Source organism: Chamaea fasciata, unplaced genomic scaffold (genome assembly GCF_029207755.1).
Source record: "Chamaea fasciata isolate MVZ Bird 193981 ecotype frontalis unplaced genomic scaffold, bChaFas1.0.hap1 SCAF_7, whole genome shotgun sequence".
Classification (NCBI taxonomy): Eukaryota; Metazoa; Chordata; class Aves; order Passeriformes; family Sylviidae; genus Chamaea; species Chamaea fasciata.
In genome coordinates, this window is record NW_027094092.1 from 16,039,456 (window position 1) to 16,058,948 (window position 19,493).

Genomic DNA, 19,493 nt, shown 5'->3' on the forward strand with positions numbered 1-19,493 from the left:
TTGTTTTCACCCTCAACTTCCTCTCCACTCAATGTGCCAGATGCTGCCCAGTTGGATCCAACCAGTTATCACCTCCCTCTATGCCATTCCTCCTTATTGCCACAACCCTCTACTATCATCCACTCAAGATAACACCAGGATATCTATGAGCATAAACACAATAGGAACATGAGATCCAGAGACCATTTCAAGAGAGCACAGAGACAGCAAATCAGCTCTGCCTTCCCCTTGCTGCACATCAGAGAACAGTCCTTTCTGCTCTGTTGGTCTACCCAGTACAGCAGATGCTCACATCCTTCCTGCTACAACCCTATTATAGACTGGTTCCAAGAGGTTACTGAAGTCATTAAAAGTTTTCTCCCTGATTAATTCAGTAAATCTGGGAATTAAACCCCAGAAACATTTGAATTTCAGAAGCACATCAGCTCCCATGCTCAGCCAGAATGACTTCCAGCTATCTACTCCGTGCAGCTTAAGAGAGCATAAGGAAAGACAGCAGATAGAGACCATTCCTTTGAAGTAGAAAAGGCAAACACATCTTCACCCAAACAGCAGTAGCTGAGGGACTTGCCCTGTAGATTAAACTAACAGAGGTATCCAACCCTCCCAGCAGCATCAGAAAGGCAGAGACCAAAACAAACCCCTGCTGTGTACCCACTCCATCCCAGCCCAGACGGCCAGTCCCAGAAGCAAGGCTCCAGCTGTTCCCATACAGCACCTTCCAACTCATCCAAAGTGCTGCTGGCAGAAATAACCCCAACATCCTGCCAGAAGAGCCCAGGAGTTTGTTACACAGAGCAGAGTCATATCCCACCTACCTGGTTAATGAGTTCTCCAGACATACTATTGCTCTGCAGCATCATCTATCAACACCTTCTTGTACTGGCCATGGCCTGTTGCAACAAATTTATACTTTTTGCCAGAAGGAATGGACTGAACAGGAGAGAAAGGAAGAGCCAAAGTCAGCATTTTTCTCCATTAAGTAGGCAGTCAAAAATCAACTAACTGAAGCCAGAGGAGCACATGATACAGCTGCCTTTAATCTCAGAGGGCTTGGAGAAAACCCATTGTGTACTGCCTTCTTGCCTCCTTCACACAAACTCTCTGCACAGATCCATCACCACTTTCTATAAGCATGAGGTAACACAACAATAACAGGATATGCAATAGGACAGAAGATGCAATGCAGGCATCATCTAAAGAACCCAGACCCCCAAGCCAGGGTTGTTTTTATCCATGGCAAAAGACTGTGGGATTTACCAGATCCTGGCAGTTTCAACACAGGAATTGACAAGATACTTTGATCTTTCTCTCCCAGCCTAGATAGTTTGAGCAGTAGCTGCTTGCTGCATTTCAGAAGACATTTCCACAAACATTCCCACAAAACTCCAGATCCATCTGCAAGTGATACTGTCTTAGGTTCAGTTCCACTTAGTTTTGCACGTTTTGTTTACTCTCAGCGCCAAAAAGCATAACGAGCAAAATTACTCAAATTTGCAGTTCCATTTGAACCTAGGAGGCCGGGACTCCCAGCTCGTGGGCTGAGAACAACATGGTATTCAAGAGATCTTTCAGAATTACTGAAAATAAAAGTATTTTTGTCCACATTTTCACTAGGGCTGAACCAATGGCAATTCACTGTTAGGAAGAGCTCTGAAGCATGCAATTGCATTGACAGATACAGGTAGCCTTTGTCCCTACAGAACATTATCTTCTCAATACCTCCAACCCAGCCAACAGCTCTTTTTCAGCAGAGCAAGTGCTCTCACACCCACAGACACCAACTCACCTTGACACTGCTCTCAGGTTTGGGATTCCCCTTCTGTTCCCAAAGGCTTCTTTTACTCATGATGTCTCCAGCCACAATATCCTGAGAAAATGATGTTTTCATTACCCTTCACTGCTAATGCTGCTGAACATGTCTTTGTTCACATCCATTTCCAACCCACACATCTGACCTCCTTTTTTTTTATTTATAATATCACATCATCTGACCTATAACAGCTGCTGCTAAAAGCCATGACTGTGAAAACATCTTCCTGTTCCCAGTATATCCTATGTTTTCCTATCACTCTTCCACAAGAGTTTGAATTAGCTTCAAGATGTTTATTTTCTTAAGTTCATTAACTATTTAGGACATGTAAACATCAAGGCTCCTCTCTCATAAAGAATTCTGCTCTCATAAACACAGATTTGCAACCCACATGTTACAGAACCAGCCTCACCCACAACAACCAGAAAGTGAAATCACAGAAGAATACATAATACTCCCTGCGTTTTCCAAGTTTACAAGATTTATCACCTTGGTACTAGATACAACTTCATGCTTGACAACGGGAGCTCAGCCCAAGCCCCTGTAGAGACACACGCATGCACATTCTCCGCACCAGCTGATTTTATTCCCATTTCAAATCAGAGCCTCAACCAACAACACTGAGATTTTCCAGGATGTACCACCAAGGAACAACTGAGGACCCTGTCAGGAAAACTGAATCTCCAAGGTGCAAAGTCTTACAACACGATGGAAGACCTCTAATACTGATGCCTTTGGAGCTCATAGGCCCAACAAACAAGATGTACCAACAGGATAAACAAGGACAATGCACATTGTCCAGGGACCAGTCCCTGCCTTCAGCACAAGCAAGGCAAGTCCTCCAAGGGCTGTACCTTACAGGGGGAGGGCTTCACAGCAGACTGAGCTGTGACCTCCCCAGTCTCCCAGAGGCTTTTTGTGCTGGCTACCATCATGCTCGTGGTGGGAAGGTCAAGAGAGGGCTGCCGGACAGGTTTTGGAGCCTTTGTGGAGGTCTGGAAAATAAATGGAGAGAGTTTGCCATCAGAGTGTGTCTCTTGATTATTTTTAACCCTGCAAGGTCCTTGGAGGTAAGGGGCTGTAAAAGGAGACTGGCAGAGTCCTGCTAGTTCCTGTCAGATACTCTGACTCTTTAAGCAGAGAACATGAAAAAACAAGCATGGGACAGCTTGCTAAAGAATCCTACTTCATGTGGAGGGACATACAGACAGGAGCAAGGAGTGCCCCCACCTACAGGAAGACAATTTAGTTGTCATCTCACAGATGGGAAGGCTAAGGTGCGGTGGGAGAGCAACACCAGCAAAGAGGGCTCCTGGGAGGGTGGGGGCAGACAACACAGCAACCCACCTCAATAGCCTGAGTGTACTGCTCCAGCCTGTCATCAATCTTCGACACAGGGAGAGGAGGCTGACTCTTCTTTATGCTGTTACTGCAAAACAGAAGAGGATTAAGGTGTTCCCCCAGTGCCTCAGGCAGACAGGAAGACTCTGAGGGTTACAGGCAGCCTGTCACTCCTGCCCTTCCCATTTCAGGACCTGCTGCCAATCTCCATTTGCAGCAAGTGACCTGCTGTACCCTGAGGCCAGCCCTAGAAATACCTTTTCTGTATTGAGCGGTTCAGTGACTCAGTTCTGTCCGTGATCTGAAGGGGAGAAAGAAGACAAAGATATAACTTTTGTCCATGGACCTCAGATGAATGCAAGTCACCTTAGCTGACCATTTCTTGGCCCTGATCTCTCACCCATATTTTGATTAGAAATGCCTCACTCAGTCCCCATGTTCCCCTATCCTCTTCAGAGAGACAGTGAGCATTCCTCTTTCTTCCTTCTTTCCAAGCAGGGGAAGAGAATCCCAACCAATTCCAGGGGCAAACCAACAATGTGTAAATTGACTGACAGCTGAAACACCAACCAGGACCATTTTCTCTACTCGCTCTGGTGAAGGAGGAGGTCTCTCTCAAACCCTTGATTTCCCAGCCAGACACAAGAAGAGAAACAGCAAGTACAGAAAGACAAGGGAGAAAACTAGAGGCCACATCTGCAGAAGAGAAGCCAAACATGGGAGCAGCACAGGCATGAGTTAGGTCAACTTATCGAAGCCAGAAAAGCACACAGACAGGGCAAACCAACACATGGAGCCACCTGCAAGGCAGCCCTTCATGTCAAGCCATCAGGAAGAGTTTTGCACCAGAGGCTCCTGTGCAATAACTCTTTGGCCAAAACAGGAAGGCAAGCAAACACTTCACAACCGCTGTAGGAAGGGAAAGCTGAAATGTTGCTAAACCTTGTGACTCTTTTCTGGGGCATGAAATAAGCATACAGAGAGAAAAATCACCTTGAAGCCAAAGGGGGGCCTTTCTTAACACCAGCTCCCACAGAGTCAAGGAGCAGCAACCAAGTAAAAAGGAGCCTTCTACCCCTGTAAAACTGCTGCCTGTGCCACAGGAAATATCACCTACCAAGTTAGCAGATAAAAAAAAGCACTAAATGACCCTTTAATATGATTTCAGGGTGCTGGTGCTAAATTTTAGCTAAACAGAAAACAAGATGGGGTCACACAGAGGACACACTTACCAGCTAGGCCCATTACAGAACAACCAAATAGTGCAACCCTGGCTAATGGAGATGACCTGGGGAGAGTCACTCTGCGGGGTCCCCCCACAGCAGCGCTTCAGAAGCCCATCAGCCAGTTCTGTCTGCTGGGCAGGCTGTCTGCCTGCTGTCAGCTCACTCCTTTGCTTGCTGCTTGCCTCTGAGACATGACTTTACCATGCTCATTGATGGGTAGGCTGGTACCTGACAGGGAACAGCACCAATCTGAAAGGGAAATCTGGTAGATCTTTGCCTCAGCATCCCAAACACAAGTACGTGTCAATAGGAAAAAGCCTTGCCAGCCCTGCTAGGGAGATTGGTGTGCAGGTGCAAACCACACACAGGCACTTCTGAAAGGTCGTGAACAAGCACCAGGTTAAATACAGAGGGGCCCAGAGAAAGCTGTAAGAGGCAATGTGTCTCAGTATGACAGTCTAGGTAAGAGCAAGCTTTCACTGTGCTATTTGGAGACCACCTCACCCCCGACCCCTGGCATTTCCTTGCAGTGAGAACTGTGCATTTCCCTGGTCCCAAGCACTCTCCAAAGGGCAGAAGAAATCACAGTTGCTCATTCAGCCAGCCTCAAAACTCAGGGCCCACAAGCAGCCTGTGACAAAACAGGACTGGAACAAGACTTCCCCTTTGCCACCATACATCCCTATTTCAGCCCTCAGGCCACACTATCCTTCGGAACCCTAAACACGCCATCACCCTATAACCCAACATCAGCCTGCCCCAAATGTGCACCCAGCCTCCACCAGCCACATCTGGCAGGGGAACACACCACCAACTGCAGATGCTTTTGTTTTTCCACTACAAGCAGGGCTTCTGCTGAGCCAAATCACCTCCTTGGTGGCCAGTGTGTTTAGTTCTCAGTGTTCACAGAACCCTGCTAGCTGGTGTGTAAAAATCATCCTTTCTTTGGAAAGATTCCAAGCTCAGATTTTTCCTGAACAGTTTTACATCCAGCTTAGTGTGCAGGTGAGCTCTAACATCACCATTATAAAAAGAAATAGAGAAACTATTACTTAGAAATAGAGAGACTATTTCTAAACCTTTCCCTGGCCTAATCCTAGCCGCAGAAGTTAAGCTGAGGTCAAGAAGCTATGTGTGTTTTGGGGTTGTAAAGACAGAAGTTTCAGCACATAAAAGTTGCTGAAAGCATTTTCCACATTTTCCCACCAGTCCCACTTCAGGAACATGCTTTGGCTACCCCCACCACACTTTTCAAACCTGGCATTAGCACCCGGCCTGCATCCACACCCACTCTGTCTCCCCTCTTTGACTATAAAATGGGTTCTCCACTAAGAGCAAGAATCTGATGGCTGTGGATGATGAAACCTTCCTCTTGCCATCTATTTACTGATGCAAAAGGAAGTACTCATACAATCATCCCCAGTCAGGAAATATTGAGTAAGCCACAAATAGCACAAAACTAAATTCAGTAAAAGCAAAGATAGCTCTAATAGCAGAGTAATAGGCTACACAGACTCCTCACCATCTCCATCACTGCTACAGTTAAAAAGGTTAGGGCTTACAAAGCCAAAAAAAAGCCCCATTCAGTACAGAATCACTTATCTGTACCTATTGTATTCAAAAGCACACACACAGAACTGAGGATTTGTAGTAAATGCAATGCAAGTCATAAGATGCAATTCAGGTGGTGTTAATAATGGAAGTTTCACAAGAGCTTCAGTGCAGACAAATGTGATTGGGAAGAACACAATGCTTCAGAGATCAGAAATCCCCATTTGTTTGAACAACTTAAGTCATACATTTTGTTCTAAGTAAGAGAGAAATGCCACTGATTCAGTTACTGGGTTTTTCCCCCTTTGAAGGGAAATCGCATTAAGTTCTTGTGAATTTTGCTAAAGACTACACAAGTTGAAAGCACAGGTATCTCAGTATCACAATATTCCCTGGAGCCCTCAATGAACTTCAGAATTTTAGAGTGATTACGATAGCCTCCAAGAGCTCAAGCAGGCAAAGTAGGAGGAGAGGAGGTTGACAGCCATGAAAGATGAGGCAAATTGCTCAAGTGGTTTGTCTCAGCTTGTAGCAGGACGAATAACGGGATTCACACCCCGCACTGCTGTAAGCCCTGGATAATCTTTCCTCATCGTTAGTTGGGGCCTCTGTTGTGACAGTTGTCATGCACCCAGAGGGGCCTCAGGAACACAAACCTTTGGGGAGCACACTGCAGTGTCAGAGCACAGCTCCTCCTCCTCCAGGCTGGCAAGGCTTGGGGCCTTTTGGCGTTTCTCTGGTGCTTCTTCTTTCTCTTCATCATTTCGCCTTCTCTTCTTTTCCTGAGTGCAGAAAAAGAACAAGCCAGGAAGTGAGTTGGTCGAACTGCTTATTATGCAACAACACTGATTTTTCCGTCTCCCAGGCTTCCTGCTTTACACTAAATAAACACAAAAGCACAGAAACTTTGAGTTAACATTATCTAATCTGGAAACATTCAGGAAGAAGCTCATATGTCATTTGGAAGGGAGGGCAGAAATCAGAAATTTTGCAGGTTCAAGATTCCCAAATGGTATGAAAAGGGGTCCTGCCATCACTTATAAAGATCTCTTGCCACAATTGAGATAGGAAAACATCAATTTCTCATTTAGCGACCAAAAGGAGAGAGAGAGAAGCTGCCTGGAGAATAAAGGGCTGGAAAGAGTAACACATAGTTCAAATGCAAAAATCTTACTAGCCCCAGATAGTCAAAAATCCATTTACAAAATATATTTGAAGCTCAGCCCTCTAACTTGCACACCCCTTGAATTCCAGCTTTGTCTCTCTCTCCCCCTCCCTCCCCTTAACCAAGGATTATCGGAACAAAAAAACCCTCAGCTGGGAGCAATGCAAGGCTAAGAGATCTATAAAGACAAAGCACTTCAAAGGTGTGATAAAGGCTGGGGAGAGAAAAACAAGCAGCATCGTTTGTATTTGAGTTCTCCTGTAAAGCTGCTCACTGCCCACAAGGCCACAGGAGAAGTAACACTTTTCTCCTCCGTATGACAGGGACATGGCAAAGCCACCACAAACTCTGTGAGCAAACACACCACCCTCACAAAAGGGCAGAGGCTGCTTGCAGTGGCCATAGGAAAGCACAGCACATAGGCAAGATTGGCACCAGCCCCAGGTTATACCATGAAAGCACATCTCATGTCTGCATGGACTCAACTTCCAGCAGCAATGGTGAGCCAAGACACAGGAGAGCAGCCCCCAGCATCAGCTCTCCCACCAGTCCTCTGGAAAGAAGGTCAGCTCCTCCTGATCCCACCTCCTGCTCAGCTTGCTCCCCTTCCTCCTCCTCTCGGGCCTCTTCTTCCTCCTGGCATGGCCTCTCTTCCTCTCTGACAACCATATTCTCCTCTGGGCTTTCCTGATCCAGCTGGATCTGCTCCAGTTTGACTTGAGCTTCCCTCACACCACTGTCCTCTTCTTCGTATGTCTGTCTTGGAGACCTAGAGATAGGGGAGCGATCAAAGAAGAAAAGCACAGTTATGAGCCTACAGACACCATGAGGTACCTCAGGCCTCTGGAAATCCAATTTTATCGCTTCTCCAAGCCTACAGCTTGCTGACTATTCCACACCAGGGCTCACACCAGTTCCAGGCATCCAGATGTAACAGCAGTCACATTTCATTACTCCCCCCCCACTTCAAATGTCCAAGACTCAGCTCAGTTAAGAGCTGTGGCAGAGCTGAAGGTTATCTGCACATTGCCAGCATTACGATGGGCAAACCGCATAGGAAAGCAGAGAAGAGCCCTCTGCTCAAAGCCCTGGCAGAGAGGACACTGCTACCATGACGTGGTGTTGGCTCAATTCCCTGCCTGGCTACAGCTAAAATCCCAGGTGTACCAGCACATCCTGCAGCCAAACACAAATCTGATGCTGCCCCTATGGTTCCCAGCATTAATTAATTGTGGTGCACCAAACACAGCCCTTCTGTGCCTAAACTCATCTTCCATGTTAACAGAGTCTCTTGCTGGAGGAGAACCCAACCAACAACACATGACCATGCTTCTCAAGCTGAAGCTAAAGTCTAGGGCAAGGCTGCAGAGCCACTTCCCTGGAATCACTTCATAGGCAAGACACAGTGCTTCACAAAGAATGCTGTATTGACACTCAATCCCCAGCCTCAGTTTTGCCCACTGGAAAAAAAATTACACCTCTACTCACATCACTCATCCCATATCCCAGCAAGACAAAGGTATTCCAAAGCAGATGGCATCACCCCTTGCCTTAGGGTTTAAAAAACCACAATGGGTTTGGTACAAGAGAGTTGCTCCAGGTCTCCAAGGCTGCAGGAGGAGACCCAGGAGTATGTTTATGCAATCAGCTTTGCAAAAGCAGAGCAGCCCATACCTTTGGGAACAGGGACACTGGGACTACAACACCCCAGAACTCTCACTGGCTCACAGCCATGAATCAAGCTGTTATTGCCATCTTACTTTCCCCAGCCAAAACAGCTCTCTCCTCCCACACAGTTCTTAGAAAATCGCCTGGCTTGAGAGAGCAGGCCTAGAGAGCTGGCTAGCAAGCAGCTGCCAAAGGGCAAGGCTGACTCACTGCTCCTCCTGAAACAGGCAGCACTAAAACACAAAAACAAGTTCCAACAAGACCTTTCCACCCACTTCTCTGCTGCTGGGAAGGCAGCTCACAGGTCAGCCACCATCCAGCCCTCCACATTGACTACATGGGGAAAAAGACGATGCATATGCTGGCTCACTTGACTTGTTTCTCTTCATCGTCTCACCAAGAGCAAACAAGCTCTGAAGGCCCAGGAAGCCAGCAGCTCTCCACCAGGATGCCAGCAATGTCTCCAGCTCAAGTGCAAGCTCATAATACAAATTAAGGCCAGCAAACAGCACAGCCCATAGGATATCTTCCACACCATAATGTTGTATGGGAGGCAGTTAGGCTGGCACAGCTTCACCTCCTTGCACACACCTAACAGCATGGATCTCCTACCTCAAAGAGGAGAAGGAGGACCAAAATGAAAATGTGCCTTAGCACCAAGGCCCTCAGGCAATGCAGGACCTGGTTTAGTTCCATCCAACAGAGAGCAGCTGTCTCCATCCACTCTTTCACAGCCACAACTTAAAACTTCAGTTAAACAGAAGCAAGGGAATTAGGAAGTCCTGACCAGAGCACTGCTTGTCCCAGCACAGAGCATCACAGGCAGACACACAACCTACCTGTGCTCACACCACACTGCAAGCTTGTCCTTCGGATGAAGCGGGTTCCCAAGGACAAAGCTGCTGAAAAGACTTCACAGGACACAGTCCCTGCTATGAAGCAAGCCCAGCCTTTGCAAAACACCTGCCCCCAGCAGGCCCACAAAATCTGAACCCCTTCAGCTGCCTCTCCCAACCAGCCCCTGCTTTTAAAGTACCACCTCTCACTGATGGGCTTCACCTGCCATGATCACCACCTCCCCTGCCCAGCACACTCCCCTCCTGCTACAGGATAAACACAAGTACCACATAAAAACCCAAGAAATAGCTGGGGAGCATAATATTAATTCCAAATAATTCTCTTTTGATGGCCAAGGAAGGAATAGCAGTAGCCTTTCTTTCCAGAAAAGCTCTTTGCAAGGGGGACTAGAGAAAGAGCCAGCAAACCAAAAAGCAGATGATTTCTAATTGCTCCCACAGATGTTATAGTCACGTTGTGCTGGGCCTTGGAGGTGCTTGAGAAGTGCTTGTGGGGTCAGGGCTGCAAAGGTACAGCTTGCAGCATGGTTTAGCCACAATGTTTGGAGAAAAGTAACAAAACTTTGAGCTCTTTTTATTTATTCAGCAGTAAATATTAATATTAAGCATTTTTGCAGTCGCAGAACAGTTTGGGTTGGAAAGGACCGTTAAAGGTAATCTAGTCCAATCCATCTGAAATAAGCAGGAACCTTTTAAATCAGATCAGGTTTCTGATACAGCCCTGTCCAACCTGACCCTGAATGTTTCCAGGGAAGGGGCATCCACCACCTCTCTGTGCAAAGAATTCTTCAGGGTAAAGAAGAGGCTATGCCAAAAATTCCCTACAAAATCAAGCTGCCAAGAGAGCTGAGTCACAGAGTTCATGTGCAGGTAGATGGTATCCAAGGGAAGTGGTTAAGGCAAGAGTTTGGTTTAGTTCTGTAAGGGAGGAGTGATGGGAGATGGGACTAAACAGCTGGCACACAAGCACCTCTCAGGGCTCTTTGCTGCCTGTTTTTCCCTGCTAGAAGAGAAGTCAGGCACAAGGTGGGCTGGGGCCATAACACCCACTATGCTGACATGAGCCAGGAAGCAGCAATAACTTAGAACAGCTTTTTAGGCTGGCCTGGATTATGTTAGAGACCGTTTCAGCCCCTGCAGCAGCTCAGGTGGCTTAAATCTGCTGTTGTCACTTCTCCAAACCCAGGCGTCCTGGCAGGCTGCCATTGCTTGGAGCACAAAGCTCAATCCAAACATCCCCAAAGCTTGGGGCCACCCCTGGGCCATTCCTCCCTGCTCGCCCAAATGGCAGGCAGAGAGCATCTGGCCCAGTGGTCAGTCCTGCTCATCCTCCAGACTCTGGCCTCATTCTTACACATGCTAGACTTGACCTGGGTTTGGTCACCCCTCCTAAGGGACAGTCCTTTTGCTGGGGACATGGGTAGCCCTCCCCTTGGCTCATCTGTGTCCTGCCCACCTCTGCTTGCGCTGCTCGAGCTTCTGGGACCAGTCACTGAACCCCTCATCTTCCTCCAGCTCCGAAGTCCCAGATGGCTTGAAGTCATAGCTGAAACACAGCAAGAAGGAAAATAAGCATTGAGAGGCATACAAAAAGGCCTGAACCTGGCTTGAAATAGCCACAGCCTGACACAGTTCTTCTCTCCTTCCAGTTATTCCATTTATTCTTCTCCAGGTGAGCGACACTGTTGAAGACAGCCATGGCAAAACCATTCCAGTATGTGTGGCCCTGACCACAAATGTGTGCTCGGGCTAACAGAAAAGCTCCCAGGGAGCAAGGGAGACTGGCTGAATGCTGTTAGAAAACTGGCTGCTTCCCTGTGTCCCCCTGCAAATACAACCCCAGGAGAAGCACAAAGCCAGCTCAGCCCCATCATCACCACTTCAGCTGATGTCCATCCCTCTGGCTCCCAAGGACACTCCTGTCTTTCCTGCAAACTCTTTCTTCTCCTATTTCTGGTTTTCTTTAGCAGGGGTAAGGGAGATCAGGAGGTTCACTCTGTCCCTTTGGAGCAAGGAAATGCAGGGGTGGGTTTGAACTAAGGGGAGTAACATGGATAGGATGAACCCCAGTGTGGGAAGAGCCACAGGAAGGAGGGGGCAGGATTTACACAAGAGAGAATGAAGCTTTTCAGAAGATTAATAGCCTGGGCTGACCCTGGCTGCATGAGCAAGCCCAGGTGGCTGTCAGCAGCTGTAAACAAAACCAGGGAATGGCCAGAGAAGCAGAAACATCCTTGTGATTGAGCCTGGCCCAGTAAGCTTTGGCATCGTGGAGCAGGGACGAAAACCCTTCATTTTAGGAGCTGTTCTTGTCATTGCCCTCTTAAGCACTCAATTAAATTTAGGCAATGTCACTGGTCCTGTGGGGCCAGCAGCATGGCTGTGCCCACACCAGCAGGACTGGAGCCTGCAAGCTGGGTTACTGGGGCTGCTGCACACTGCTCTGGGCCTGAGGCTGCTAAAAGCAACCAGCAAAGCATACACCAGAGATCTCATCTGCTGTTTTAAAGATCTTTTCAAATTATTTCCTAGCCCCCACGTGAAGGGGGGGTTTGGAAAAGCTAATGACTATTATTATTTCCCAGACCTTCTGTTTGCTTTCAGAGCAGACAGCAGCAGTTTTGTCTGCAGAATATCGCTGTGTGTACTTCCACAAAAGATTGTGAAGGTGTTTTGCAATGTCTTTGTATATTAAAAAAAAAAAAAAAAAAAAAAAAGTCCTGAATAATTTTGGAAGTATCTTGGAAAAAAAAATCTTTTAATGCAATAAGAATAGGTTTTCATAAACAACTTTTGCTGTTTTTCCAGTAAAATGAAGATGTTGCTTCTCTGTGACTATAACTGCAAATCCTGCCACCACTTTTCCAAAGTGTTCAATAGATTTAGAAATAAACTGAATACATAAAGAGTGGTAAGACTGAAGACTTTGAGACAAGAATTTGGCAATTCAGAGTGCAGACTAATTTTTGTGCTAGCCCCAGTGCTGCACAGCATCTGGGCTGCTGAACCATGGATATGGGGAGGCTGCAGTAGGATGTGGTGTGGGATGCTCGGGATGTCATCCTATCCCTTCTGCAGGTGTGCCCTCTTGGACAGCAGATAGCTCAGCATCTCCATAAATACCTCCTGAGCTATTTCCACTTAGGACTTGCCCCATTAAAGCACAAAGTTAATTCTAGCCCTCAGAGCCGTGAACTGCACCAGCTCAGGTGCTGCTTCATGTTTCCCAGTGCCAGGGCAGCATCCTTAGAGGGAGGAGTGGGAAGCCCACCCAGGATATGTGATTGCTTGCACTGTGATCTGCCTGGGGTTGTGCATCACATCCTCAGGCACATCTGTCTTTGCACATATCAGGAAACTCTGTTACTTTTCAGTGTAGGATGTCTCCCAGGTTGAAATTTAACCAAGCACTGAAATCACTGGCAATGAGGACTCCCTACCGCAAGCTGTCCCAGTGTAAACTCTCAGGGCAGCAAAACCCCCAGCCTCCAGCCAAGAAAACAACCGAAGCAGGACTTCTGAGGTTTTCTCCCCAAACAAGAAAGCACACTATTTGTTAGTGTGCACTAAATCCCCCAGCCCAAACCTATTAGAGAACTTCCCCATCTTTCCCAAACCACCCCAAACAACAGGGACACACACTCGGTGGCTGCAGGAGGGGTTTGCTGCAAGGAAGAAGTGTGTTGCTGAAGGATTTATCCACGGGTGTTTCTTACTGGTTTTCCTGTGCCAGAGCTGCGCTCTCCGAGCAGGAGACGCTGCCATTCAAGCCCTCCTCTGCCTGGGACCGCAGCTGCTTCTCCCGCTCCCGCCGTCGCCGCTCCCTCGCCGCCTCCTCCTCATCTTCCACGCTCCACTGTGCTGTCAGCCTGCCAAGCCAGAGGGAAAACCCATCTTTAATGCCATCAGGCAGTCCTGTGAAACCTGGTAACAATCCTCTGGGGTGCCTGGGCTCCCCCCAGGAAACAGCAGAGGAGTGCTTCCACCATGAGTAGGGATCCTCAAAGTGGCATCCTCACCTCCATCAGCAGAGCTTTGCAGTGGGATTGACTGATGGGCAAGGATAAGGTGGGACATAGGGACTGGGAGAGGGGTGCAGGAGAGCCTGCAAGTCTCTAGAAGGAAGATGTGGTACATATCCTCTTCCTACCAGACCAGCCACCTGCCTGTGGGCTGAAGCCCACTGGAAAGCACCATTCCCTGCAAAAACAGCTTTGCACCCCAGGAAGGGTTTGTAAATGGTCCTGCAATGCTGCAAGATGTCTGAAGGGTTTGTAAAGGGTCTTGCAGTGCTATAAGATCCAACACCTTCATCTCAAGCTTTGGCCCACGGAAGGCAAGATCTGTACCCTGGGGATAAGTTTCCTCATGAGTTGAGCTGCTCCTGCCTGATCAGGAGCCAAGGAAACTGTGGTGGAGGGCAGCACCTATGTCCTGCTCTGCCCTGCCTGGCTTCCTGTCACCCCTGCAAAGAAAAATCTACCCTGGCTTCTCCCAGACATCTCAACTGCTGGATAATAATGCCTCTGTCAGCAGAACAGCCTCTTGCATCCCCAAGGAAGTGATAAGGCGGATGCCACATTCCTTCTCTGGTGACAACGCCAGTCCAGTTGGTCCCCACGTGGGATCGGCTCTTGCTCCACTGGCAGCACCAGCTGAGATTCAAGCAGAAAGGAACATGTCATGAGGTGGCCACCACTCACCCAAAGGGCCAGTGATGGCAGCTGGAGCTGGGCAGGTCTGATTTGTGGTACACTGGGCTGATTCTGGGGCTGATGCTGGGGCAGATGCCTCCTCACCCCACTCAGCCCTGGCTCAGCCAGGTCCAAAACAGACACAAAGACTGTTTCCCCGGCATTTTCAAGCCTGTTTATAGAAAAGTCTTTCAGGAAGGCACACACATTCCCATGTGTGCTGGGAAGTCGATCTCCCACCAGCAGCAGGACCCAGCCCAACCTGCACTTCTCCACCTCAGGCACACCCTGAGGACCGTGGTCCTCTTAGGATGAACCTGCTCAATGGGAGATACAGTGCAACATTATTCAGATTGGAACAAAGAGCCTCTGGAAAGGAAAATGGGGGGAAACCCCAAACAGAAATGCCTTAGTTGAGACTTGTTTCAGCCCAGTTTGAGTGAATGAGGCAGGTTTCAGCTGGCCCCAGAAGTGCCACTCTGCCAGCTTGCCCGGCTTTGCTCTCAGTCTGGACTATGAAGCATGTGAGAGGGCCTCACTTCACCATGGGTCTCACCAAAAAGCTGTTTTGAAGTTCAGGACAGATACCTCCCTATCCCAGCAAGGGGGGAAAAAAACGCCCATTGGGATTAATTGATGAGAAATGTAGCCTTTCTAACTACACTGTGAACCTTGTTACCCTTTCCAAGGAAGACTCCCTCAGAGCCTATTTTACTCTGCAGCGCCAGCAGGACTGTGGAGCTTAGCCCCAGTAGCATCCCTTTGCACAGTGGTCCCACAATCCACAGTCAGGAAGCTGGGGATGACTCCAAATCATCATCCTCCCAAACTCCCACCTGCCCCAAGGCAGCAAAGCCAGGTTATGAGCCCAGTGATGAAAGGCTGCCCATCCTGCTGTGCCCACAGAGGAGCAGGGAACAAAGCAGACCCCAGGACTAGCCCAAGAGAATGCTCCACTGCCATGTGGTTACTGCCTGCCTTCTTTTGGGTGGGGTCTTTCTGCAAGCACCAAATTCAGTTCTTTCCCTTTTTACCCCCTCATCACCCCTTGCCACCTTGGTCTCCATGAGGAACAAAGCAGAAGCAGACCAGAGGCCTGGGCTCCCCTCCTCCCTTCCCAACTCATCCCACACTCCTATTTATTATTTTTCCTCAGGTTCCCATAGAAACCCTTGTCTGTGGACCTGGCAGGAAGCCACCATGTTGTTGTTTTTTTTTTTTTTTTTTTAATATATAAATGAAGTCATTCATTAAACTCTGCCATGATCTCCCTCCCTTGTGCGACAGCTCCAGATAGTCTCCAATTCGGAAAGGCTCTTAACCCCTTCTCGCCCATATTGCCCCAGTTTTGAGAAGCAAAGTCCACGTTTATGCCAGAACAAGTTAGATTTTGACTAAAATCTTTCACTCCCTCCTCCAGTTCCTTGGGAAGCTGCTGCAGAGGCGATGCTCCACCAACACCCCCAGCTTGGCCAGGGTGCTCTAGGGAGCCTGGAGCGGGGGGTCCCTTCTGAATCACATGAGCTTTCCGCACTGTGAGAGCAACACTGGTTGGCAGCCCTCTCCCTTTCCCAGTTGGATGTGACTAACTCTCTCCCCATGACCTCACCGGCTCGCTATTCTGTCCCTACATCCTTCGAACAGGCTGAGGACAGAGCCAGGGGCGACTGTTCTGGGGAGAAGGATTTTTCTGCAAAAGCAGAGAAATAACTTTCCCAGCTCCCTTTGCCACAGAGCAACCCAGGTTTGTCACAGAGCAATTCCAGCTTCCATGTTCCCCACTGCTGTGCTGGGATGTGTCTCAGATGCTCTGAGCATCCTGGGGGGGTTGCAGTGCTGGGAACAGTATGCCCCTGCTCAGCAGTAGGGGCTGCAGATAAAGCCCCCACAGATTCAAAAATACCAGCAACCTCCAGCAAACACCTAAACCGAGTTTATTTTCATATTCTGAGCTCTCTGTCATGCTCAAATAGGCTGGTAGGGGAGTGAGGTTTAATAAGCGATGCGTTGGGGTTCAGTAATCACACTGACAGGCAGAGGAAAAAGGATGATTACTTTTGGACTGACCTAGCAGCACAAATATTTGTCTTTAGTGAAAAACAAACAAACCAAAAAGAAGCAAAAAACACAGGCAAATGAGAAACTAAGCCTTGCCAAAGTCCTTGTGTTTGGGTCAGCTACAGGGGTTTGTTGGACCCCAGACAAAATGTGCCATTTCAATTTGGACAAGCACAAGTGTGAGCAGGGGGTCAGCTGTTAAATTGCCTTTCAAAGCAAAAAGGTGGAAAGATTTAATTTCCAAATGGTTCCATTTACTAAAACGGGGCCACGGTCTCCCTTTTGCTCTAATTGTTCACAACCACATTCAGTAACTCAACATGCTCAACCTACTGTGGCATTTCACAACCATCTTTCCCAATTCTAGAAATAATTAATTACCCAGTGCTTCAGGATCAGGCTGATCCCATGTATCTTCACCTCCAGCCAGCACTGTCCCAGGCTGGGGAGGTTTGGCGAAGGAGCAGACTCATAGCTGCCAGTGGGACCAAGAGTTCTCAGCTTCATTTCACCTATCACAGGATGGGGAAACGGAAAGCAAGACATGAAGCTTGAGGAGTTGCAAGATGAGCTACAGCATGCTACACTCCTGCATCCAGCCACCTGCCTTTATAAAACTCCTCTACAGAGGGACTTGCATGCAATGTGAAAGGAAATTCACCCTCTAAAACAAACTTCAGCGTGACACGAGAAGGGAGGAGAAAAGGTAGAGACCTCAGTGGCCCCAGCAGCCCAGAGCTGTGGCGAGATTTGCTCCAGCAAGAGCTCATCACACAGCTGGGTCATTTCTTTCACACGGTCCCTACATCTCTGCCAACAGCTGTTGGATGTCTCGGTTGAGCCAAACACACTTTGTGGAATGGGCTTCTCTCTTCCTGAGGACATCCTGCAGGTATAAGGATGTGCTGAAAGCCCCTTGGTTCAGCTGTGCCCACAGAAACGCTGCCTGCCGAGCATTTGGGATGCTGAGATTTCTACTGACCAGGGCCAGCTGCCTATTTCAAATCCAGCTCTTGACCTCACCTCCCTCTGGACCCCCAGCCAAGGGTGGGGCTTTATTTCTGTTTGCACTACAAAACACCTCTTGCTGCAGCACAGCAATACAGGCACCCACACTCTGGCTGCCCTGTTCCACATGGCCACAAACCCTGCTCCAGACAAGCCAGTATGGCTGTCAAGGTCACGTTTCCTCTGGGCAATTCCTCACCGGCACTTGAGGAGATTTTACAGGCAAGGGAAATTTCTGGCACCAGATGAGCTGTGTTTAAGGGAAACTCTGCAGACTCGAGGAGTCTTTTGCATGGTTGACGGCTCAAAGGAAGCTTTGCTGGCCCAAACCCAACCTTCAGCACTAAAGCTAATTCCAGAAAGGAAAATCAAATGCCTCCCAGAGGCTTTGGGCTTTGCAGACCTGTGCCAGAAAAACTCAGGAACCCTCTACCAGCACACTGGACATTCCTGTCTCCTGAGCTCACTGGGGTATCAGGCCAGCAGTGTTTGGCTTTGGTCGCTGCCTCCGCTGGGTAAGTTGCCCCCACAAAGCCAGGGTACAAGAGGGAAGAGGTTTTGGGAACAGGATTTAGGAGGAGCCACGTGCAACCCCAGAAGATACATTGTCCCATCACCTGCGAAAAACCCAGTGTCCACCACAGCTGGAAATATCCCCTGGAAGCCATGGGGCTGCATGAATTAGAAAAGAACTGTGAAGGGCAGCCCGGCCTCCCCTAGCAGCCATCCCATCTCCACTCTGTTGAGGTTTGGAGAAAGGGAGATGCCAGAAACCAATGCAAGGGATCTTCCCCTTCCATGTAATCCACTGCAGTCTGCATTGCCCTGTCACAGTGCCAGATACAACATCAGGGCAGAATATGGCCTAGGACCATCAACAAGATCATCTGCTGCCGAGCAGAGCTGCCAGGCTTTATTTCACATTGTATTTATCACACATTTATAAAGGGCCCTGACTGCTGGCAGAAGATGTGCAGCTCACCCTGTCACACGGAAGGGGACACCCTCTGAAGGCTACAACTCCCTCACCCACTTGATCTTCTGCCAACAAATTAATCACTTATTAGCAGCATATAATGGCTCTGTGTGACTGAGTCAACTATGCTGAAATACGCAGATAATGCCTCCACTCATGTCATTCAGGACCACTAGTGCCAGGCCACCACAGAAGTCATGGGTTTCCATGCCTTAGCAGTAATGCGGCTGGATAGCAAAGATTACAGCTGGGTCACCATCCCACTGAATGAGGAAGGGGGTGTGCATAGCAGTACAATACAGGGAGACTGAGAAAAGAAATAAAATGAAGAATTATTATGTCACAGCCTGAAGTTTATTTCAGCCTGGCCTCAAGAGAGTTATTCTAGCTCTGAAACAGCAGTGTGTCAGTCAAAGGCAGCCAGAGATACTCTACAAGCCTCTCCCTCCCATACATTCATGTAATTCCTCAGCTGCATTGCTCCGTTCAGAGTCCAGGCTACAGAGTTTGAACAAGGAGGGGGGCAGGGGGAGAGGAAAAAATGCATCTATGTGCTTCACCCTCAGCCTTTTTCTCATACCAAGCTTCCCCACCCCACACGTAGCTGTGCAGCCTCAGCCACGTCTCCCCATTTCTCCTACAAATCACGGGTCACCTTCAGGATGTGAAGAGCAGGATAGATCTGCTTCACACCCAGGAGTGGCCACAGAGCCCATCTCCACCTCCTTCTAGAACTGGGGGTTTGGAAAGGCAGCACGTATGGGGTGATAAGGACACACCAAGGCATCCCGACAGAATATGATACATCCCAAACTTTCATCAAGCAGAAATAGAAGGAAAACCACATTCAGCGTCGCAGAGACCTATCTCCCTTTTAAAAATAAAAGCAACTCTCCTTTTTTTAAACAGATCACGGACTTCCTCTGCACAAGCACATCCCGTTTTTGCCCTGAGAAGGATGTGCAGATGTGCAGCCCTGCATCTCATGTGCCACACATAAAACTCTGCGTAGTTTAGCCTTCACTAAATCCCCTCCAAAGATTGACATGTCACTGTGGCATGACAGGCAGGGAAAGCCCCAGGATGGTAATTTACTGCTTCCACAAGCAAAACAAGACACACTTGAGAAAGCAAGT

At 48.4% G+C, this 19,493-nt stretch overlaps 1 protein-coding gene across 2 annotated transcripts in view; it reads right to left on the minus strand.

Annotated features, from left to right (window-relative positions):
* The window catches only part of LSP1 (lymphocyte specific protein 1), a 48,448-nt gene that overhangs the window by 10,328 nt on the left and 18,627 nt on the right, over window positions 1-19,493 (minus strand). For both annotated transcript variants that reach the window (XM_066187719.1, XM_066187720.1), the window contains exons 2-10: window positions 13,338-13,490; window positions 11,078-11,167; window positions 7,682-7,865; window positions 6,588-6,713; window positions 3,412-3,455; window positions 3,161-3,242; window positions 2,668-2,808; window positions 1,790-1,870; window positions 819-933 (exon numbers count right to left, since the gene is read on the minus strand). In XM_066187719.1, coding sequence (XP_066043816.1) covers window positions 844-933; window positions 1,790-1,870; window positions 2,668-2,808; window positions 3,161-3,242; window positions 3,412-3,455; window positions 6,588-6,713; window positions 7,682-7,865; window positions 11,078-11,167; window positions 13,338-13,490 — 991 coding nt within the window. In that variant the 3' untranslated portion in view covers window positions 819-843. The remainder of the gene's footprint in view (window positions 1-818; window positions 934-1,789; window positions 1,871-2,667; window positions 2,809-3,160; window positions 3,243-3,411; window positions 3,456-6,587; window positions 6,714-7,681; window positions 7,866-11,077; window positions 11,168-13,337; window positions 13,491-19,493) is intronic.